Genomic DNA, 25,406 nt, shown 5'->3' with positions numbered 1-25,406 from the left:
TGCAAACATACAAACAGACATGACAAAAATATACTACAAAAAGACCACCAACTCTCATTAAAGCTTAAAACTATACTAAAGATATATGCAGGTCGAAATATGATAATAATGTTTGAACCTTTATTCCACGGGGTATCGTGATCGATTTAGTGATGGATTACTCCTTTAGGGTTCCTTAGAACGCTATTGTTATGCCAACAATGTCTATCTGTGACGGGCTTCTAAACGAAATAAGATAGGGACTTGATATATACATAAATATAGTATCTAATACAGAGCCCTGAAGCCGGAGAAAGTAACAAAAGCTTGAAAACGGTTTACTTGGGGGTATATAAACCCTTGGGACAGCAACCATTCGAACTCCATCACTTATTTGAATCCTCTTCTCCATTTGAACCATGGATGAACTCGACTACTGTACTATCAAGGTTACTATTCCGATATGACAATTTATTATTATATAAAAAAATACTTAGACAACTAATCAAAAAGGGATTAGTATTTACGGTAATATTGTATTTACCAAAATGTGTAATTTAGTTTGGAATTTATATATGTAAACAAATGTAAATAATGGACTGTGAGAAGATGTGTGATACCTGAGAAACAGTATAATTCTATACTAGTTCAGAGTTTCGACAATCTTCGCATTGTGTCTTCGTGTTATTTAGAGAAACAACAATGTTTCCATTTAAAAAATAACCAATCGCAGTAGCTGTCAACTTCCCAAATGTACTATTATACCTATATGAGTAAATGTATTTTCATTGTTAAATACAACTTAACTATGTAATAAAACCTTTTGCAATTAAATTACTATTATTATTATTTATCATATACCATTTATATGATTTAATCACATTTACATTCTCAGAAAAATAAATATAAATGTTGAATAATAAACCTTAAACACGTTTTTTGTTTGTTGCATCACACTTACTTGACATTTCTCATTATAGTTCACCAGATTTACATAATATCCTGTTAAATTATAGTCTATATGTTATTCTGATGTATACGCTATATACCTGTAAAGTTTTATCAAAATCCGATCAGTAGTTTTTGCGTGAAAGAGTAACAAACATCCATCCATACTCAGAAACTTTCGCATTTCTAATATCAGTTAGATATTCTATACATATCTTGGTGAACGTTATGCATATGCATAAAAGTGCATTTAAGCGTTATTTTCAAGATTTAGTACCGTGTCGTTCATAGTGGGCCATAACATAAATCAGTGAGAGAGGGTTCGTTTATTTACTGCCGGCCGATTGCCACCGCGACCCATTTTGCTGAAAGCTACTACGCTTTTTAAAGAGAATTATCGTATCTCATTAAATTTGGGTCCTGTTGAATAATTATTATGTGTCAAATTATACGGGTTTTTAATTTGTTTTTCCCAATATCAAATATTGGTATATGTCGCTCTTGTTTATATTTTAAAATTATTCTTATCAAGAATTAATGCAATTGTTTACTAAAGCTTCTGATATTTTAAAATTGATGGAAACCTTTTTCTAGGTTGTGTAGGTACTAGACATTTTAAAATAGAACAAAATGAATTCAATAAATCATATTGTATATAAGGATATATGTAGTGCTTCGTTCTTTTTAAATTATATTTCATAAGTAACCTTAAAACAATGAAACAGCTTAATACATTATCAGTGTAAAACTAGTAAATTGTTTTATAAATATATAATATAAAGAGAGAAAGTACCGATTTTTTTAGGAGAAAAACATTGCATTTGAGAAAATTATACATACATGTTTTATATATATATATACAAAACTCTGTATATATAAAATTTTGAGAATACGAATAGAGCCGGAGACTAGTTCTTTTATAACATAGTTAACTAGTTTTATTTCATCTATCATACAAACAAACTATAAATTATACATTATGGTACCCATGATAGTTTTACTAGTCTTATTACAGGTATATAATGCAATAATACAAGCAAAGAAGAACGATGACCATGATTTGAAAAAATACTTAATGGGAACTTTGATATCTGTAAAAGAAGAGGACGAGTGAAAAAAATGCATGGACTGTGTAAAAGATAATATGTCTTTTCATAAAACGAGAGTATGCTCCGATATGACGGCCAATAGGGATCAGTCGAACAAGGTGACATATTGCCAGCCCCAGTAATAGAATATAGACAAGTCAATGATGATAATTCATACTAAAAATAAATATTGGTAAAGAAATAACCAAATTTAGCTTTTAAATATGTCAGTAAAGATCTAATCATTGAAATTATTACAGACAAATATTGACAGTATTACATTATACAGTATTACATGACATTATGTTAATAGAAGATTATATCTTCTGTTAACATAATTACTGTCTTTTATTAGATTTAGACTAAATCGGAAGTATTTCTTTTTTATTTAATATAACCTCTGATATTCATAAGATATCAAAATTCTGCATATGTAGAATAATTATAGTAATGACTAAAAGTTTTTAAAATCAATTTATTAAAAAGTTGAGTGGCAAAATATAACATAATCAATACAGACTGATGAAATAAATAATTTTAATAATAAATATACAGACCTCTCATTGTTCACACTTTAGAACAGTTTTCCAAATTGCAAATAATATCAAAGTGTTCACAGAAAACAGTCAAGAGCACACATCTCGCGATGTATTCACTTCGCGGCATCGTATTATTCATCATTTGTGTAAATTTACATCGTATCGAGAGTTTACAAAAGTTTTCCCTCCATAAATATTGGAGGCAGAACACGTGCCTCCCGCCCAGCGTTGAAACGAGAACTGGCGGGCTATACTGACTAGGGATTGCGTTTGTTCTGCTGTCCAGGGTTGCCAATCTTAAAATAATTAGCCCTATAGGAAGAAATAAAAAAATGTGATAAAATCTCAGTTAGGCTCGCTAACCTCGTACGTCATAGGTATTTTGACGAATTTTCGGAATTCTCTTATAAACTTCAACGAAAGTGAAGATAATACTTTTACATTTCTTTGCTGATTTTAATATTTTATAGATCACATACAATTTCTAAAATCTAATAGTATTAACCTAATTTAGTAGTTAGTAGAAACAACACATAATGCGTTCACATAAAAGGCTAATTATCTCGTATTTGTATTGAGAATACTCGTACGATTGGCATCCCTACTTCCGCCCCTACGTTACTTAATACGGCGTTGTTCGCTCAACTTTCATAGAGCTACTTTGATTTTAACTAACCTTCCCTCTCTGACTTTTGTTAATGAAAATTCATCTTACGCAATGGTATTCTAATAGACACGTATCATTTAAGTATGTCATATTATTTTACTCTAATACTACAGTAATTATTAACACCATCAATATTATTTCAACTATTAAGCCTACTACTGCTACCTACTGTTCCTACCATTACTACATTATTAAATCCTACTACTATTATTAATAATCCTGCGATACAACACTTGCAGGATTATTAATTATAGTCGTAGGCGTAATTGCATTGATGGCTTGCATATTTGTATAGGAGACATATCTACTATATGTTTATAACATATATACTACCTATTGACCATAGACAAATAAAATATATGATTTATACATATATTTAAAAGACACCTGAAGACCGTGTAATATTGAGCTATCTGCATGCTGTATGTTTCAATTACAAATTACATTTCAAGAACCTTTTTCCTTAAAGTTTTCTTTTATATATATCCATCTAAAACATATACTTTATTACTACTCAACGTTGTAAACCTTACTCTAAAACAAAGAAACTATCTCGGCCATCAGACAGAAGATTACTTCAATCCGTTCTCGAGAACCACTGAATGAATGAATCTTCGTCTTATTGCAAAGCTCCATTGAAATGGAAACATTTAATTGCAAATGGCTCAAGGACACAGTTGCATTCAAATCGCCGCACAGCGGTTATGTCCGGACTAAACTGGTATTCTACGAGGATTGTGATAATAGCTATGAATACCAGATTATATTGTGGAAATTGAACATTTAGAAAATGTTCTATTTATTTACTATGCATTCACTTACTTAAAATTTGTTATATTTAGTTCTGCGATATTATAAACAGTACAAATAAAATACATAGTTTGTATAGTAACTATTGGTAATTGATTTTAAATATTTTGACTAACATTATATTTAGATGACGCTAATAATATGCTATTAAATGCAGATAAAACAAAGTGTATTAAATTTACACTCCCCAATATAAGGAAGGTAGACTTAAAAATCGTATTGAACAATAAACTTATGAACTTTATTGATGATACCTACCGTATTTATATATTCTGAGCAATGGGGTGCTCATATTTCTAAATTGGCGAATAGACTTAGTTCTGTCGCTTATGCGGTAAGAAGAATTAGACAATTGATGGATGTGGCAACGGCTAAACTTGTGTATTTTGGCTATTTTCATAGCATTATGTCATACGATATTTTATTATGGGACAAAGTAGCTTATATAAATACAGTATTTATTTTGCAAAAGAACCACTTCCGCTTCATGTACGGGTTCCAGGGAGTCTTTGCGTGAGTGTTTTAAAGAATCTAATATTTATTTGAGCAACACGTAAGTTTCTTGTAATGAGTCTGCATTCCGAATGAGCGGTAGAATAAAAAAACTTGACTATTCAAAAGTGCTTATATTAAGTTTATTTGAATAAAGATTATTTCTATTTCTAGATTTTAAAATATTGCGTCAATACATATTCAATAAATTGTATTTATTATTATGTTTATTATTTTACAACAAACACATGGTATCCGTACTGTTTTTTTTATTAAAATGTCTGATATATTTTTATACTTATTGAAAGGAATTAATTTGATGACTAAAACTTCTAACACATACAACGTAGTAAAAAGTTCCTCCTAGTAACATCTAGTATGTAAATCTTATTATTATAGCACAATTAACTTCTATACGACTCTACATAACTATTATACTACCTATAACATCATTTGCATAACTGCCTCAATGAACGTTACTCCTGTTATCCGATGTCCATTTTCATAGAATACGGATGTAAACATCGTCTCACAAATTGCGTTTATATACTGAATAATCGTATATATTAAGGAAGCAGATTTTCCTCGACATGTGTAATGATCAAGTTAATGTATTTATTTTATAAAAGGATAAACTCGTAGACGAGCCCGTATGAATCTCTTCCACAACTTTCCTCATAAAATAATAGGTCCCTTGTTATCTTGAATTCACGTTCATTAAAGTTATTAATATAAAATGTATATAACAACAAGTTTTGTTCAATCAATTTCTTTTATAATAAAGTATATAAAAATGTTTGAACCTTGATATTTCTCTCTCATGAATTGCAAGATTAAAGCGATATGTCAAAATCTGTTGTATATTTTTTTCAAATTAAATTACTATATTTAATAATAAATATACAATTGATTCATTTTCTTTCACGCTGTTTGACTGCAACATATTGGTGAAACTGCATTTGGAACTGGCCAACGAAAACACCGAAAACAATTATAATTAGAAACTAATTATTGCGTTTGGAAAATGAACAGTACTTGCATTAAATTTAATATGCCTATTTTTATGTATAACGCATAAGAGGCATAAAAAAACTGAATATATGGTACATGTCAAACAAGCTAACGACATATCAAATAGTAAATGATAACCCTCGCATTAATTGCTCATCAGATAACATTGTCAAGTAACACCGGTGGATCTACTCATTCGTTGCCATGGATGACTAAGATACCATGCCACCAAACCTAGTAATTTCACAGTCTTATCTCAATCGAAACATATATTGGCGAGTAGGTGTTTGAAATAGGTGAGGCAGAAGTATCCATGCACAACCGACATAGTATAAAGTCTACCTTGATAAAAAGCAAAATAAAAAAAAATGCGGTTTGCGTTAAAATTCGGTCCGTCATCAATCACTTAGTGGAAACCATTCCTTTTAATAAATATTAGGTCGTCCCTAAAGATTCTATCGATTCCTCTTCTTGGTAAATCCATCGAAAGAACTCAGATTTGCCTTTGAGCAGATCAAGTTGAAAACGGTACATTAATTCTTGTAATACACATCGCATTAGGGGATAATAGAGCAATAATTATATACTGCGCCGACTCCAAATAAAAAATGAGATAAAGGCAAGGCAATGACAATGAAGTTATAACCCTACCGACCACTTCATATTAAATTATAATTGTATTAAAGTTACTAAAACGAAAAATCCGGGCTTAAGATTACAATTACAAGTACGATCTTAAAATGCTCAATTTACAATTCATCTGACTTGCTTTTGTAATGTAAGACCTGCAATAAAAGGTAACGTAACACGTCTCATTAGCGAGGTCGTTGCTACATCGTTAACTCAAGAATTCTCTTACAAGTGTACCTCCTACTTTTTAAGTACATATAAGTATTCCAGACTTTATAACAATCGAATGGAAGACATAATTATATATATTCTCCTATATTAAATGTATCTGTATGTAAAAAGGCATCTGTATTGTTTATTATTATCACATAACTTATATATCTAATAACAATAAAAATCCACAAGACATAAGTACTTGTACATATAAATATCTATAAATCTTTATATTTAAAAATTAATTTTTTTTTTTTTAAATAGTAACTTTATATTGAGATAAAATGTGCTTAAATAAAAATGTTACTTATATAATGCTATACCTACACAGTTAAATAAGAGAGAAGAAAATATAGTTAAAAACAAGTACAGTACATTATTTGAGAGGGTACCAATTTAAATGTCCGGTTTAAAATTTAATTATTAATTATCAATATATAAAATTCATTAAGCATTTACCACAATTATAGAATAAATATTAAAATATAGTTATGTTGTATATTACTGTACATGGCAGATACGTTAATATAATATTAAAAGAGCTACTAGAAACTGAATGCGTTTAAATATTATACATATTACCTACTCAATAGAAATATCAACATCAAACTTCATTTATTTCTTCTTATTTTTTGCTGATATTAACGAATTTCAGCACAAAACCGCAGAATGACAATGTTTATATTTATAGCTTATTTATTAAATGTGGAAGAATTAAGTAATTACATTTCTATTGCTTATTATAATATATTTCTTTCTATGCTTACCTTCCAACTTCAAGCGGATATGGAACTAACTCGGAACAAAAATAAATATACTGCAACTTCCGTAATATATTACAACCTATATCAGCACGCATAACTGGCTAGCAGTTATCTCACGGGGCGAATAAAACACTAAAAGCTATCTCAAAAAGTTTATTATTTACCGTGGCTGTCCCAGTACTAAGTGCAGGTTTATGCTAAAGTTTCACACCAAAACTCTAGTATCATTACTTCAGAGTTTTCAGGCAGCTGCCAGCAGCCGCTTGAGTGACATAATTCTGCAGAAAAACAATCTTACATTCTTTAACAGTCCTTTTTAAACTCACTTTGGGGTATCTTAAGGTGTAAAAACGTTTTAAGAGAATCACTTATTATATTTAATACGTATAATCATAACGAATTATGGTGGCTTCTAAAAGTAGATAGATATAAATATAAAACAAAATAAAAAAGATAAATTTATAAGATAAATTTATAAAATACTTAACTGATTGCATTTTTTTTTCTATAAGTAGGGTCATTAACAGCGAGTAATAAGCTTTGTTCCATTTAAACTGCACCTAGAGTGTAGATATTACTAGTATTAAATACTAACATAAAAAATGTTAGCTAAGCACACTATTATCTCATTATTTAAAACAATATCAATCTCCAACTCTAACAGCCGAAACTTTCGCGAATGATAAATAAAACTATAATGCAGTGGAGTATTGAGTCTAAATTAGACAATTTCTACTATGACAATTCACCTCTTAGTACTTACACCCAAATACATGTATATACAGTCAAAACAAATCCAAGCTTTTAGCTAATAATTGCGTTGTAAAACCATTTAATTGTATTGTATTGTGATTGTTTTAATTCTTAATTCGTAATTTTTTTTGTTACATTGGTAGCAGCACCAATGTAACCAAAATTGGTTGAATAAAGTATATGGAATATTATTTAAAGATAAAAAATACCACTCTTTTCATCTTATTATTCCGATAAATAGTTTATATTAAACAATAAAGTATTTATAAGCCAAATAGTTTAAAATTTATATTTACGGTCGACCTTCAGCCATAAGAATAATTCGACCTTTTCTAGGTTGATTTATTTTTATGGCTCACCACCAACGTGTTTTCTACTAAATCGTAAATCTTTCCATTATATTTATAACTTTGTTCCACATAATAAAAATGGATTCTTTAATAAACAAATTTGAAATTAATAATGTTGTACCTACTTGTAGTTGTCAGAATAGTACTTATCTAGTACCATTCTTTACTGATTAAAACATCACTACAAATCAAAAGTAAAACAGAACAAATTTGTTTTTAATTAATAAAATTTAAAAAGTAAGAAATATTAAATTATATATTAATAACGTGAATGCTTTCGTCATTTATTATTATCACAAGACCGCGACCTCAAGGTAACGTACAAAACTTTTCATAATGAAATCCATTTGGAACGTCAAATTAATTTCTTCTGAGTAACTTCGCCGCATATGCTATTATCGTTCGTATGTAACTTTTCGACGGTATTCTGAAACTAACTGCTAGGTTTCACATCACTAAATTCACTGCAAGTGAGTTAAAGTTAAGTTCTTTTAGTAGAACATTATATACAGAATTTTGTTGGTTGCTAATAAGGCAATACTTATTCACAAATACTGCACTATTTATAAATTTTATATTGAAATATTAAACGACAGTTTTGTATAATAAACGCTATAACTAGCCTATAATTAGAAGATGAAATTAGTAATGTTTACAAAGTATTTACGCAAATTTTACAACTGTTACAGTTCCATAATATTTATTTGTAAGTAAAGAAGTTACTAACTCTACTCTGAAATCATGTTCTGCGCGAATTTAGAAGCTCGCCTTTTCAAAACTTTGTAGTGTAGTTACCTACCGCTTAATGCTTAAGAGCGACGTTACGCCTGTAAAAGGTATTACCAACTTTAAACTTTATGCAAAGTAAAAACTTACTAATCGTGCTTTAACAATCCTCTGTTTTACGTGGAAGTTAAATAGTGTCATTTTGAGGTAGCTATCATACTTTACTCACGATGTCATCTTGTTTAGCGTACTTGTTTCGAAGTCATTGTGAGCCCTTAGGGTCTTGTAAATATAATACCTACTAAGGTTAGTATACTTCAACTTAACTTACTACTCGTAGAGTGCCCTCGGGATACAATCCTAAATACCATGAACTTTTATTTATTAGGCTCTAACGCTTCTGAATTATTCCAATCACGATACAAAGCAATCACTTCTCTGAAGTGTTGAGATCGCATTGTTTATAATGACTGTACTATAACAATTGTTTATGTTTACAAGTACAGGTACTACAATATTGTAAAATTATAATAACCACTAAATACTCAATTACAATTATATAAGTTATAAGGATGTTTTTCGAGCGATGGCTGCTAAAATTCAGTACAATAATATTTATTACTCCGAAATTCAGTTTATTTAAATTGCGATGGTGCTTGCGGTTTGAGCTCTAGTGAATAATACTTGATCAATTTTTATAAAATTATATAGTATGTACTAATTGATTGATTACATAAATGTATATGTATGTAAATTCCATTCATCGATAACTCTATTACTATCTTGCAGTCGGGATGGAATAACTAAAGAACATGAACAACTAATTTACGAAAACTGTTAGTAATACCCGTAGGTATGTGTTTCAAAGTTACAAGTGCCTCAAATGCATTCTCTACTAACCATAATGTGTGTATGCTAATGATGAATAATAATCTCTTATAAATAATTCTATTGATTTCTAACTTCAAAGTTATATAAATTTTCGATTCGGAGAGAACTTAATGTCCAAAACTGCGATGTTACCATTTCAAGAGGTAATATTCCATTACATCCGCTCCCTTGGCACCGCCAAAGTGTCAGAGGACGTTCTTGCACAACTGTCGGCAACTTAGCCCAAGTGTCTATACACTTGCCGAAGTTTCCCCGACTTAGAGGTCAGAAGAGCGACAAGTACGGGCAAAGTATGGTACAAAGAACTTCTGTTTATTATAAACTAAGTATTAACTAAAACATATTTACAAAAGGTATACACTACAAGTAATATTTTTAGTATCAACTTTCAGTAACTATTTTTATGGAATGGTGCACTTAACTGACGGTATATGTTGGAGGGGAAAAGGTAGTTTCAGGATGAAATCTAATCAAATGAAATAGCCCATTATACAAAATTTATCAAGAATTAACCACAGATGTGACCGCTTATAGCTTAAGCTAATAGTGTATAGTATCAATCCATATTACAACCCCCCCCCCTCGTTCTTAGCAAACTGATTAATTTTATTTCATTTATATTCATTATACATTTCTTAACTGCTTAACTTTACTATACTATGTATAATATCATAGAGCCAACTGCAATTAGGGATCGAAGTATTTTATTCATGCCAATATTAATTCCATTAATGCTTAAACTAGAGGTAGGTTGGTCAGTCCATCAGCTCCGGGGGCTTTTACACAAAGAGCCGAAACGTCGTGGTTAAACAAACTGCGTCCACGCCATATTTTATTGAATTTAAAATTATGGAAATTGTAACAAGTAATAACGGAGTGGGTGCTTAATTTTTAAGTGCTTTTTAATAAAGAGATAGGCATTTAATAATAACTATAGGTATAGGTATGAATATATTGTAGTAATATATTCATACTTATATTTTGAATTATATTGTATGTAATTGAACTTGGACATCACATAATATGCAATTTGTTTAAATGTCATATTGGCAATCATACATACATATATCGGTCATTGCTTTCAATTAGGCTAGTATTTTTATTTTTACTCACTGTACCACACATAAGTTATACATAATGATGAAGATGTCCAATTAGCTATATGCGTACCATAATTGGACACTCGAACAACAAAACTGCTATTTTGTAATCCGTAAAGCTAGATACATTTTTTTTAATATACATTACTTCCAAATTAAAATTTTACCTGCACAAATGTATCATACTATTCAATCTATTTAAGTAAACGTAACATACCTAGTATATTTTAACTGCGATTTCCATACAATTTGACAACGAATATATTCTAAAAATATCTACCCTATAATCTAGAATTCAAGATCTAAAGCTAATATAGTTTTCTATTAGCTATTCTGTAGATCGTGGTAAATCATAATTAATATGTATTAAATATATACATAAATATATTATATTCTGTATATACTTAATAAAGTTGTTAAGTTACAATGCATTATTGTTCCTATGTATCTATTTTATTGTTCCTAAATAAATAACTATTATATATAATCCTCTCCTTTTGATACCTAATACCTACCAGTTGATACCTAAATACGGCCCGAACTCATGCATCAGTTCATTCTGTTTGGTAAGAGCCTGTTCGATACGGACTACACGGCTAACATCCGGCTCAGATAAGCAAGCAGGGTATCCGGTTCACACCAGCCGCTATTAAGTACCAGGCCCAACCTTTCCGGTCTCTTTAGCAACTGCAAAAAGCTCTGTCCATTTACAAACAAGTGTAGACATGGCTTTGTTTAGAAAAGATTTGAAGTACTTGAATAAATTATTACACAATTCTAATATAACATGTTCAAATTCAATCTAATCTATGTTTATGATACAATAGGAAATAACATATCTGTCAACAATTTCCAACAAATATTTTGCTTTCTCCTCCTTTGTTTACATCTACTATCATTCCCCAGAAATCTTAAAAGTTTATTGTTACTTTCAATCAGCATATTATTATATAGAAATACATGAAATATTTAAGATATTACAAAGAATTTATATGTAAGACGTAAAATTTGAAAAACCATTGGGGGTGACATACAATGCAATTAAGACCTACAAATTTAATGTATTGTTAATTACAAAACAAAATCTACTATACTAAAAAAGTCCGCTGTTCAAAATAAAGTTAGAAACAAGTAACCAAAGGCAAAGAGTGAGTCATAGACAAAAGAAAATCAACAATGGCGCCGAGATGTGAAAGCGCATCGCAAATGGCAGGACTACGCGATAATAGGGCGCTGTTTAGCGACTGCTCGCTTCCGGACCGACCGAACCGGAAATGGCTCCACCCAACAGACAACCTTCATTTCCTGTACATTCCTTTGGGTATGGACCCTTAGTTGGAATGATGTTAATCTATGTTTGCGGTTATAGTATTTTCTACTTCGTTTGTATGCATCGAAGATTTTTTTATTTGCATTTCATTATTAAAGTAGTGATAAAAATAAAAATTTATACATAAAATAAACTTAATTGTATCCGATCATTGTTTGTGTATATTAGAACCCAGAACAATGATTTCTAGAATTTTATATACCTGATAATTGTTGAAAATAAATAATATTTACATGCCATTCTGTGACGAAACATAATAGAACAGAATAATTGTTAATAAAATGTGGCACCCATTTTAACAATGATTTTAGCAAATAAATTTTATTTAGTTTGTTAATTTAATAAACGACTTAACCAAACTGGAAGCAGAATTGCATAAATTTACCTTTACTTAAATTTTTGTATTTTGTTTTATATTAATCAGTTTACAAAAACCTTGTAAAGTATTGTTATTCCGAACACATGGGAACACAAATTCGCGGACTCAGTTACGAATAATATACCTAATATATGTATATCCGATGAGTTATACAACGGCGTTTAAAACGTAATGGTCAAAATGAGTATAGACTTAAGCAAGATATCTCGTTAATCTTAAAATATTTTAACTAAGGATCTTCACTATAATGAAGTCAGTTAAAATAACAATACAAGCCTGTAAACAATAGTTGGGCCATATACTTCATAGCTACAACTGTAGTAGAAAAATCATGCAACAAATCATATAACGGACAACACTATACGCTCCATCGATATCGAGATATCTCATTGTCACCGAACATCGACGTTCATAAAACACCATGCAAATTCCTTTTAAGCAAAATCTCAAGCCAACGACAATAGTCCCGCTACTCGGCTCGAGTAACAAGTAACAACAAGGATCGCGACTGGCGTTGTCACACGTTGTGTTCAAACGAACATCACGAACAACGGACTATCTCGCTCAACTACTGCAGACAATCCGTGTCAAATAGCAGGACTGCTCTTTTTGTTTATAGACTGCAATAAGCAAAATTGTTATGATGCACTTTTTACATTGGATACTATCACTATTTACAAATAATGTTATAGAGTAAAATGCTAATAGTAAAATTTTCAAGGTTGGGAAAACTTTAGTCACTTTTATTACCATCTGTTTTTTGTAACTTGAATTACACAAATCTTATGGCCCACCTGATTGTAAGTAAACCACGTACATCATTTGTCACCCCTAGTAATCGTCATGCGTTGCCATTCCAAAGGATTAAGGTATCATCTCCACGTACCCTGTAATTTCACTGCTATATTATAATGTGCCAAAGTGTGTAGATACGAGTATCATGCCTTATCGACACAATGTTTGGTGATTCTTATATGTTTATGATGTATAACACATATATTTTAAAAAAGTAACAATATGCATATCCTATTAATGCTAGTTACGTAATATCACTATGAAAACTTTCACCCATATCTTTGACGACTCATGAGGGATAACCACAATACTCAGCATTATTTGTACAGAATAATAGAAATAAACGACACAAATGCTATTTATTGTTAGAAATTCGCTTCAAGGCCCAACTAATAGACTGGCATCTGTAATACTGTATATAAAATATTCTAAACTATTTTCTACAATAAAATTAGTAAATTAGGCTCTACATAAAGACAATAATTGCATGACCAAATATATCCTGTTTTGAGATGTACCTACTTTAATTCGTGCGTACCTAATTAAGCTTAGTGCGGTCTTAGGTTGTTGTTGAACAGTTGTATTTCTGAAGTTAACGTTCCTCGTTTTTCTTTTTATTTTATTATGTACTAAATATACCATAAATTAAAAAGAAATAACAATTATGATCATTGCAACGTGATTCAATAAAATTTTCAAATCATTTCTCTAGACATAAAAATTTGGAGACTTCTCCAACGGCAACCACAAAAAAGACAGCAAATAAATTAAAATACGTTTATTCTTGGAGAATAAGACAAATTGGGCAATATATCAAAATGTTCGCCAACCGTCTTATTCAGTAGATATACCTATTCAGAAAATGTAACGAATAACATTTACTTCATTACAACGTGTATTAAGGAATCTAAGTTATATTGAAATTGTAACCTTTGATAACCTTTGATAATATGAACAATGTACATCAATTTGTAATAATAGTCCGAGGCATTCCAGACAATGTCATGTCACTGGGTAGTTATAATTTGTAAGATAAAAAGTAGGTGTATATACTATTTTAAACCCTATCTTTATTGTATTAAAAAAGAAATGTCAAAAGTCCCTTTGCCTTTATGAAACAATTATTCAACATTATTCTATTATAAAAGTAACAAATTAGAAATTGTATTAAAAAAAATGATGAAAGCACTGATTCGTAAAAATAGGTCTTCGTGGGCACGATAATTTATTTATAACTCAATTATATACATGTATACCGTAACAACTCTTATCTAAAGTTGGATAGTTAGAGGCCTTAACAATTATTTATCAACGTCATGAGAATATAATGACTGCAACACTTTACATATCCACATTCAACAGCGTATATTTCAATCCAAAAAATCTACCAGCGCGCGGTTTATCCAATTTAGTAGTTCATTTTATTATCAGTGTCTTCAACACACAAATACACTAAATGTTTGTTTTTTGTGCTTCAATTACCTCGCCGATGTCGGGTAACAGTCGGGTTATAAATCACTACAACGCGAATTTGTATAAAAATTAAATATGAATAAAAATATATGTTAAAAGAGTTCTTGTAAAAGTTACAGAATAGGGACACAGGTGGACAGAGCTGCTAAAAGCAGATCCGTGTTCGGAGCGCGCACGGCAACGCGCGCCGCGTAACCAACATTTATCATGGCTTTACACGCGGCATACATTAGGGTTAACTAAGTCACTTTTAGTTTTTATACAGCACGCAGTAGAGTGAATTACTAAGTATCATTAAGTGAATCTCTGCTGAACAAAAAATCATTTTAAAACTTCGAACAATGAAAATGTATTTTATAATGTAGCTAAACTAAACGGCAAGATTTAAAAATAATATAAAGATTACTAACAACCACTAATGACAAGTAAACTCCCAAGTTGTCAACACGCTATGGAAAGGAGTATGCCGAATGTCAAGAGATCAGACAGATTGAAAAACTACGTCATCCGGAATAAAACAAAAGTTACAGATATAAATTTGATAATTAAAGACTCAAATAGAGTTAGGCAGGTCACATAATAAGAGGATATGATAAATGGAGTAAAAATGTGATAAGATATCCCAGGGAAGGATAAAGGAAAAGAGGCAGACCCCGCACAAGATAGGATAATGATATTAGGGTAGTGGTAGGAGTTAAAGAAAGAGAAGAATAGAAACTATTGGAGGAGCGTTTTCTGATTGGCAAATAGAACTGCATAAATTAAAAAGATTCAAATACTAGAATATGCTTTTTTCTTTAAAGTTTTTAAAGTTTTATATCCTTTATAAAATAATGTATAATATGATCTGAATAAATGCTACAATAATAATAATAATAACAACCAAAATAATTATTGTAGTAATCTCATAGAAGATCAATCAGTGAGCTAATACTATCAATTGCAAATTGAACATTGAAAATCTGTCATAATAGGCATAACATAAATAAAAACAAAACAATTGAGAAACTGAACCTTTTGTTATCGGTTGACAAGATTTATTGTTTGTTTCCAAACCAAAAACATTACTTATAAACTTTGAAGTAAGTAGATTGAAATAACCAGAACTCAAGACAACACTGTCAGTGTTCCGTGACCAACAAAGATTTAACTTTATTGAAACATTGAGTAAATAGATGAGTGAGCACTTTCGTATTTTAATATAAAACAGAATATGTTTAAATTTCTTATTTTTTATTATCATCAGTTGGAATACACTAGCATCAGGCTTCTTTAGCGTCAAAAGAAGTTACGATATATGCAAAGGTTTTTCCAATGACTTCAGAAATAGATTTACAGAAACAGATGCTGCTTAAGAAGTGTATCTTTTTTTTATAAACACTATCGAAGTTGAGCACTATAAAATTAGAATTCGAATATATCATAAAAGAAAAATATATATATGACATCCTGTGCATGTCGTTGACATGCATATGCCTAAAGACACAAATATTACGAACTAATTAACGAAATTACTAAATATGACTATGTGGTTTATTTACCCGCAGTCGTAGTGGGAGAGAGGGACATACTAGCAAAATCTCTCTACTATCTTCAAAAAGATTAGCCCCTCTAACACTGCAGTAAGATCAACACTAGAATGTGTATATAAAGCTGCAGTAGTAGGCTGCTACCAGATTAGCCTAGGCAGGGAGAGAAACACGAACATGAAGCATTGATGTACGTCGGCAAGCCCTTAAACCTACATCCGGGTCACTAGTCCCGAGAACTGCTCGAAGTTTCTCTCTCTGTCGTACGATAGACTATCCATGAAATGCTAAGAAGTACATCTCTCAAGTATAATAATATAGTAGATATATATAATTAGATTAAGTACTTCTAACGTTACAATATAATATTCTTAGTTTGCAACAAGGCCCACACTCGAGATATGCTGTAGCAGTTTACTGTCATATCACTGATATTCTATAAGAAGTAGATTTTTTATATAGTCATATACGTCATATCACTATCTCACCTATTTCAGCTTTACAAAGCAATCTGCTTGAGATTGCTTTGTAAACTGTGTTTCTATGGGAGAGAGTCCAATAAAATTACAGGGTCCATACCCTATAATAATATCTTAGTCCTTCGGAATGCCAAAGCATGCGGTGTCATCACATGGCGATGTGATGTTCGTAGCGTAACAGCATATGGTAAATAAAAAATATATGGTAAATCATAAACGTTGTGTATATAAACGGTTATTATTTACTATCAGGAGTACCATCAGTTTGGATACCTCCATTTAAAAATAAATACAGTACATTGTAAAAGCTCCCTATAAATTTATTCAATTGTGTAGTTGTATACATATATATGTGAAAAATGCTGCCGACTACATTTTTCACGCTTTGTAACCACATAAGAATAAAATTGCGAAACTGATTCAGTTCAGTTGAAAGAGTAGCGACAGGGCACATTCCCAGCTTCAGCTTCCAATTAATGAATTAAACCTATATTATAACTTTATATATTGTGCTAGCGGATCACAGATTTCATTGCGAGAATTTGGATATAAAATATCTGTCTTACGGTGTAGTATCCGGTCTAGAACCTGGTCTAGCATCTGGGTCGAGGTACTGAAATTTCTATCAAACATATATAGTACAATCGTTTAAATAGCTAACAAGTAGGTATTCATTATAGTAGGTAGACAATGATAATCAAATAAAAATATCTTGATTCATGTAGGTCTATTACAGACTTTTATAATGTGTCAAATTTATCCTCAGATCGGAGTGCTTTCGAGCCGAGATTACCTGACAAGAAACTTAGCCCTTATTATTTTCAAATGAGCTTGTACATGTAGATAAAAATACAGATTCCTTTTTAAAATCAAATTACGAAATGTATCATAGTTTTTGTGTAATCTTGAATAAATTAGTTTATTATTATTAGACCAAAAATTGGTTTTTATGTAGCGCCAATAGCAAAAACAAAAAGCAATCATCAAAATTGAATCCAAATTAAGTAATATACACAAAGCAAAATAAAGTTCAACTCCTTTTTAAAGTTATTTGGAAGTATTTTCTTTTATTAGAGACATTTTCGCGATGGGCGCTTAGCAGCAGTTTGAGAATAAAGCTTATCTTGGAAACTAATTTGGCGGTATTCTAACTCTACTAGTCCCCCTCAAGTGTGCAGTCTTACATTGAAAGACCTATACACTGGCAACACAAAGAAGCTTTTATCATAGTACTGACTAGACTGCGTGAAAGTGGCGCTCACGGCTCTGCGGTATTCAAAGTAATCCTACAAGAATATTAACTCAAGGTAGGATAAACTTATCCTATATCAAATTCTCTTAGGATTGATGATATCGTCAATATTGTAAGATTAATAATAAACCTATTGTTTTAATATCACTAAAAGAAATCATACCAGATATATTAAGTTTCACTCACAAGAATTATTAAGATCCAAATGAACAAAATTAAAATTTATAACATTGATTTTGTTCATTCGAAATATAGTTCATACCTATATGTATGAGTAATTGAAGTCCTATTGTGTATAATACGTAAATTAAAAAAATACTATCATACTATAAACATAACCCAGGAAAATTCGGCTAATTGCAATTGAGTAAAATATGTTATCGAATTGCGAAAAGTCCTCTTTTCTAATATAGTAAAAAAATTGCAATAAAAAGTTTGACAATAGTGTGCCCTAACTTCTGTGTGTTTTATTGCAGTGAAATAGATGGGTTTTGCGTCGAAGTGAGTGGAAGCATGCAAGTTGCGACCAAGCAGCCTGGGATAAAATCTACCTCTTGTTTCGAAATAAATGCGAAGTCGGAACACCGCTGGAAAGACTAATAAATTTACCACTTTTTGTTCCACTCTCATTACTTATATTGGAGAACTATAAATGTCTTTTTATACTGTAATAGGGATTTATATTCAGGTATCTACTAAATGTTGGTAGATAAATAATATATCTATTAAAGTAGGTTATATTATAGTTACTTATTTGAACTATGCTTTTTGCTTTACATCATTAGAAATTATGCATATGTATATAGTTTCACTTATTTGTTCTAAATAATGTTCATATGTGCACATCAACATTTTACATAATTATTACAACTTAAACATAAGTTTTACTTTTCAAAGTTATTGATACATGTATAAGAGTAAGTGAATTTGGTAAAACGAATACAGAAAGTTGAAAAAGTAGTAGGTTGAATTTAAAGTAATTTGAAGAGAAATGTATCCAGTACCTACTTAGAACAGTAATTATCTTATGTTAATGCACCTGCTATGTCTAGTTAAAACTTGTTCTACGTTAAATTTGAATCTGAATATATTTGAAACTTCCACTATATTCAGGCGTATAATATTTAATGTATATAATGTATAATATAATACATAATATATGCACAAATATTACCAAATGTAAGTCAATAGTTTATCTGCAAGAACAAGAGTACTTAAGTACTTATTAGATTTTTAATACATACGGCTGTATCAAAGCTAGGTTAGTCAACCTTGTGACGAAAGGTTCTAGTTTTTTTTTAATCATTGGTAACTTGACTGAGTTTACAAGATTTAAATTATCACAATGTTTTTAGTGTCAACCATTCGATCTCAAATCTTTTAAAGTTTTGAAGGGGGGTTCTACCCCACATACAATGCTCCCTGTAATAAATAAAAAGAGGTATTTTTTTTGTCTATAAGAGAAAAACTCCTTAACCGATTTTAAATTTACATTTAAAGTTGCGTTATTGGCGTTGGCTTTTAATTTAACAGTGGTAGCACAGCACAGCCACATCTGGACGCTCAGAATATTATTATAATAAAATTTAGCCTACTTCACACTGAACAAAGTATCTTTCAATGGTGAAACAATTCAGTTTTCATATACGAAAATCCTTTCTCGCTCTTTACAATATTTCTATAAATTATATTACAAAAAAGAACAGGACTCACATACACGTCTAGTTCGTTGTAAATGCGGACGTAATGGAATAAACCATTAGAGGTAGATAATGTAACCGCGGCATGTATCGCAATAGGGGGCTGTAAACGGCGCGTCGACGGTAAATTTGATCATATACCGCGCATCTCCATTCTTATCGAGACCAGAGCACGTAATTTACTAATGTCAATCCTACTTTGTGGTTAAACCACCTTTGATGAAAATCCGTAAAACTTCACAAATAAATACAAAAATGAAGAAGTCATTTCTACATCTGTTTTTACTGATGATTGTCCTCATTTTGATAATTCCAGTCATGGAAAGATAAATATATTAGGGGCAGTAATTTTATCACACAGTGCAATTGTTATTCTATAAAATATCATATAAATTTTAATAACGTTTTATGTAAACCAAGATAAGTAGGCTTATTTTAGAACTACGAATTCTAAAATAAACCTACTTATCTTGGTTTACTTATTAGTTAATATATATAATACCATACTCTTCATCATATATCCTTAGAATATATGCATATCTGCCTTATTATATTGAAAATTGTATCAAAATCTATTGCATGCGTTAGAAAAATGAAATGGATATATATATATATATATATACGACTAATAGACGAAAACAGTTTTATTTTGTCCTATTTATATGAGTATAAAAAAATTAAGTAGTTATCACAATTTATATATTATTCTATGCCTATGACTGTCATAATGACATTTTAAAGAATTTATATATATTACGTACCCGGTAATATTACTAATGAAAAAGCCCTTGATTTAAATATGTACATGCAAAATTATTCATGGCCCAAAAAATATATATTCTAACTAAAGGTAGCAACCGTTTTCAACATCAAGCATACGAGGCTGTCTACACAGGCACGTAGCACTTTAACCTCCGCATCTGAATAGCTACGCTCGTAGCAGATATCTACGTCGTAGCTCCCTGTTTAGCCCATGCCATTTAAGATAAGGCCGAAATTCCAAATTTCGTTGCGGAGATAAGCTAATGAGAATCATTCTACTATACCACTAGCATATTAAACTGTTTGCATAAAATTCTGGTTTTATTACAGTTGTCTGTATTGTAAATTTACACAGAATTTATTTGATTATAACGTATAATATTTACCGACTTTAAAATTAGAAATAGAAATGCATAGAAATATTATAAATGTAAAAGTGTGTCTATATATATGTATGTTCAGTTATGGCTACGAAACGATTAAATAGGTCTTGATAAAATTTGTTATGAAAATAGATTGAATCACGAGAATAGACATAGGTAAAGTTTTATCTAAAAAAAGCAGATATTTTCTATAGTAGTCATAAACAGGCATGGTAACAGTTATTTGATTGCATTTATTTTCTTTATAATAATAACCGTTAGTTCTGGACCGATAGTAACCAAATCCTTGGTCGTGATTCCACTCCAATATTTTCAATCAAGTTTTAAAAAGTAAGCAATTTTTAACTGGATTATTTATACGTACTCGTATGTAGGTATATATATAACATTTGAGATGATAGTGGTGAAGGTATGTTACATATTTATTTTTATATTTTTTGTACGCAACTCTACTTCATTTCTGCGAAAAGTAACTGTCCCACGACATATTTACAACATGTTTTGTAGATGTATTTTAAAGAACTGAACTGATTATTTGGTTAACTAAATAAACCACACAACATATATAAATAATCTTATTTTGATTATATATATAAATATATATAGTTGTGTGTATGTGTGCATACGTGTTTATTTTAATATTTACATAGTTGTGTAACATGAATGTGTCCACAACTATTTTTCTTTATTTCTTTCTTCCTTTTCTACATATCTACTGTACCAATATTTCGCAAATAAATGATTTCATTTCATATAATAATATTACATAATTTCAACTTATCACAAATATATTTACATTCACTTATTACATCACAATATAATTACAGTCACTGCAAAAACATTAATTGCCATAAAAAAATAACTCATTATAATTAAATTCGTATTTTATAAATCGTAGAAGAATAAAGCATAATGTAGATAACGTTTCCTGCAAATAAATACATTTCGTTTCATTTCATGTTACATTAATTAATGTGAAAATCATCCCTTTTTAATGCATCTGGCATGTCTTCTATAGAAAATTCACTTACAATTGTATTTAAATTTCACTTTGGAAAATAATAATACACAATACGATATAATAAAACTGGTATATAGGTTAGTTATGTTAAATAAATAACGCAATATTTTATATAAAATATGAATCTAAACAAACACGATACAACTAACTTATAACTTTGCGCAAAGACGGTACACGACTTCTATTCCATACAATTTCTCCTAATTGGGTACGTGGCAAACGTATTACGTCTCTTGTTAACTTCTGATATCTATTATTTATATTTTGAAAGTACAAGACATTCGTTAGGAGAAAATCCTTACAGGTACATCCACGTAAAGCTTCAACTTTCAAAGCAAACAATCCCAAATCTGTTGGCGCTCGAATTTTTCTCACGAGCTAAATTCCAAATACAGGGATTTATAATTTTTCATCCTCTTTCAACTTTACGTATTTTCAGTCGTAAGTTACGACTTTAAATACTTAAAACTTTATATTGACGTTGCACTCACTTCATTTATAAACAAACATTCTAAAAAGAAATAAGTATGTCACATAAAAAAGAATTATAAAATGCCATTCTGAAGTGAGGTAGATATCATATTACATACAACTAAAATGTTCATTTATACATGTTATGTTGAATTTTAATTGTAATTTCATTTAAATTAAATTAAAATAAAAGCTTGCATTTGTGCCTTCGTAAACAAGCAAGATTCGCTACCGTTAGTATTTGTTTTTCCATTAATTAGTTAATAAATATACAATAGTCGAATTCCTAATACCTTAACCTTTTATAGTCTGTTTAAAAATACAATTGAGTAGCCCGAAAAAAAATCAAGAATCATGCTTTAGAAACTGTGGTTCGGTTTTGGTGCAATTATATAATAGAATACGTAATGACAAAACATGAGTGGTATCACGACGTTTGCCACTTACCATTATGAGATCAGATTGCTTGCCATTGCAAGTACATAAAAAATCTGTTATTCCCTAGTAGAATAATTTAGAGGTAGGTATTAATATATTGAAGTTATTTTGTTTTGATTCCGCTACCATTGTACATACGTTAACAAATGGTAGCGGATTTAAACAAAATAATATTATTCCATTAACTCATGAAATTGGCTTCCCCAATTTAATAAAATATGTATTTTTGAGGTATCCGATACTACATCTCCTCTTGCAACAATATATCTACATGTCAAACATCAAACGCAAACAGATGATAGACAGAAATCTTTTTGCATTCATAATATTAGTATGGATTTTCATTCTAATTTAACCTTCAAACAACCTTGCTTAGGCTTCTCAGCTTATTATATGTATCACAAGGCAACATTGCATACATATTTCTAAAATTCTCCGTTCATCGTATACCACAATAATGTTCCTTTAGAATTGGTCTCAACGTTATATTGGATATACCAATATTGCGAATTTTGTAAGAGGGTAAAGATTATTGATTTTGAATGAGATTAATATACTTTCTATGATGTATAAATTCATTAAAAAATTCGAGTATATATTTAAGTTTTATAAATATTATACCAAATGGAATAGTCAAACTGGCACTGTCAACTGTCGGTGTAAACATTTTGAATTTAACTGCTATATATCCCTTGTTTTATGTGATATTTATTACCTATATTCATTACCGCGTGTCCGCGCTAAGAATAAAATAGTGTCTCTAGATATTATTATTATAATATATCTTATCTACTTTATAAGTTAAATTATCTCGACCTTATTAATAAATTATCTAACATCACATTAAAGCAGTCACTTTTCGTGTGTGCGCCGAAAATCACTTTCCTCCAAGTTTTATAGCTTTTTATTGTTTATGCGCGCACTCGCAGCCCATTACAGCACTTTGGGCGTGAATTATTTGGCAACTTGTTTGCTACTACCCATTAGAGAATTTATGTACTTACCACGCTATGCATACGATACAAAATACTCCTACTTCCCAACTGAGGGCCAATCGCGCTATTTTCGGACGGTTCAACCATCGGAACCGAACCGTTGAACCGATGTCAAATATTGTTAACACTACTAAAACATGAACAAAATAAAAGCATAACGCATAACCCTGATATTACTACTACTAAACTGGAACCATAACGTTTACGTTCCAATAGCATTAGAAAATACTACAATAGACCTTCAATTAACAGTATTTCTATTTCATTTAGAACAAATACCTTTTATATGAACATTTTCGACATTTGCTACTCCTATAATACGGAATCAAATAAATCATTTAAAATATAAAACTGTAATATAAAAAGATAATAATATCTTTTTTAATTATTTGAATCCTATTATCAAATTTGACCTCATTAATTTCGTCAAAGGTGAATGAAAGACGCCCTAAAATGCCTCAGTGTAATTAATTATTTGATATATAATAAATAGGTACTAAATTTAATTTTACTTAATTATTATTATCATTTTGACGAACAAAGAGAATAATTATTATAAAGGAAGAAGAAGCACAATTCATTCGATCATTAAATTTGTTTCCACAAAAGGGTGGAAATGGCACGATATTTTGTGTTCTATATTTAGACTTTCCTATCTGCATGTATTGATCTTTTAAATGTTAAATCAAGTAATGTGTATATAAGGTTCAATTCCAGATCTCCTTATAGTTTTTTGACAATCAAAGGTAATAATAATATTACCTTACAAAATAATACAATTATTATTCTTTTTTTTTTTCTAATAAATAAATATTATGTAGATACATTTGAATAAAACTTTTATACATTAATGTCACTTATATTTACATATTTTTTAAAATAAAACCAAAATTTTTGCACAAGCCTCTTTAGAATTGTATAAACCCAAATGATCAATAGATTCGTTAAATAATCATATAGAATTCTGACATAATTAGTTTAACGAGCCATTATTCTCATCAGTAAATAAAATATACCCCAAATTGGTCTTAAAAACGGCAAACAGAACAGAAAGAAGAAACGTGGTTTGGAATATTTAATAAGGATTTGAAATTAAAACTCCGTCCACAATGTTCGCAAATTCATATTGAACGTGATTCCCGGTTTACAAGTTTGGAAGTGATGGTCCATAATGAGGGCGTCAAAGATACGTAAACTATTTTAGTTTACGTATCTTTAACGGTAACTATAGAACAAGGCAAAAATTATTTTCACCAATTTTGAAAAGGTCCTCAAATTATTAATTTTCAGCCGCAATTAACAATACTTAATTTGTTAAGCGTATAAAAATATAATTATGTATAAATTAAATGAATGATTAATTTAACATACGCTGTAATTCAGCATTTTTAAAAAAATTTCCAGTACCATTTATATAATTTTCATTATTTTATTTAGA

The 25,406-nt window shown here is 30.0% G+C and overlaps 1 protein-coding gene across 1 annotated transcript in view; it reads right to left on the bottom strand.

The window, feature by feature from the left end:
- Positions 1-2,764, bottom strand: part of LOC131841095 (cell adhesion molecule Dscam2-like) — a 42,470-nt gene extending 39,706 nt beyond the window's left edge. Inside the window, exon 1 of the mRNA XM_059189333.1 lies at positions 2,573-2,764. Within this exon, the coding sequence (XP_059045316.1) occupies positions 2,573-2,579 (7 nt within the window). The 5' untranslated portion in view covers positions 2,580-2,764. The remainder of the gene's footprint in view (positions 1-2,572) is intronic.
- Between the last annotated feature and the right edge of the window lie 22,642 nt (positions 2,765-25,406).

Source organism: Achroia grisella, unplaced genomic scaffold (genome assembly GCF_030625045.1).
Source record: "Achroia grisella isolate CSIRO2021 unplaced genomic scaffold, CSIRO_AGI_Agris_v1 utg1573, whole genome shotgun sequence".
In the NCBI taxonomy this organism is placed as follows: domain Eukaryota; kingdom Metazoa; phylum Arthropoda; class Insecta; order Lepidoptera; family Pyralidae; genus Achroia; species Achroia grisella.
Note: the sequence above shows the minus strand (reverse complement) of the source record. Positions and strands in the feature narration are given on the sequence as shown.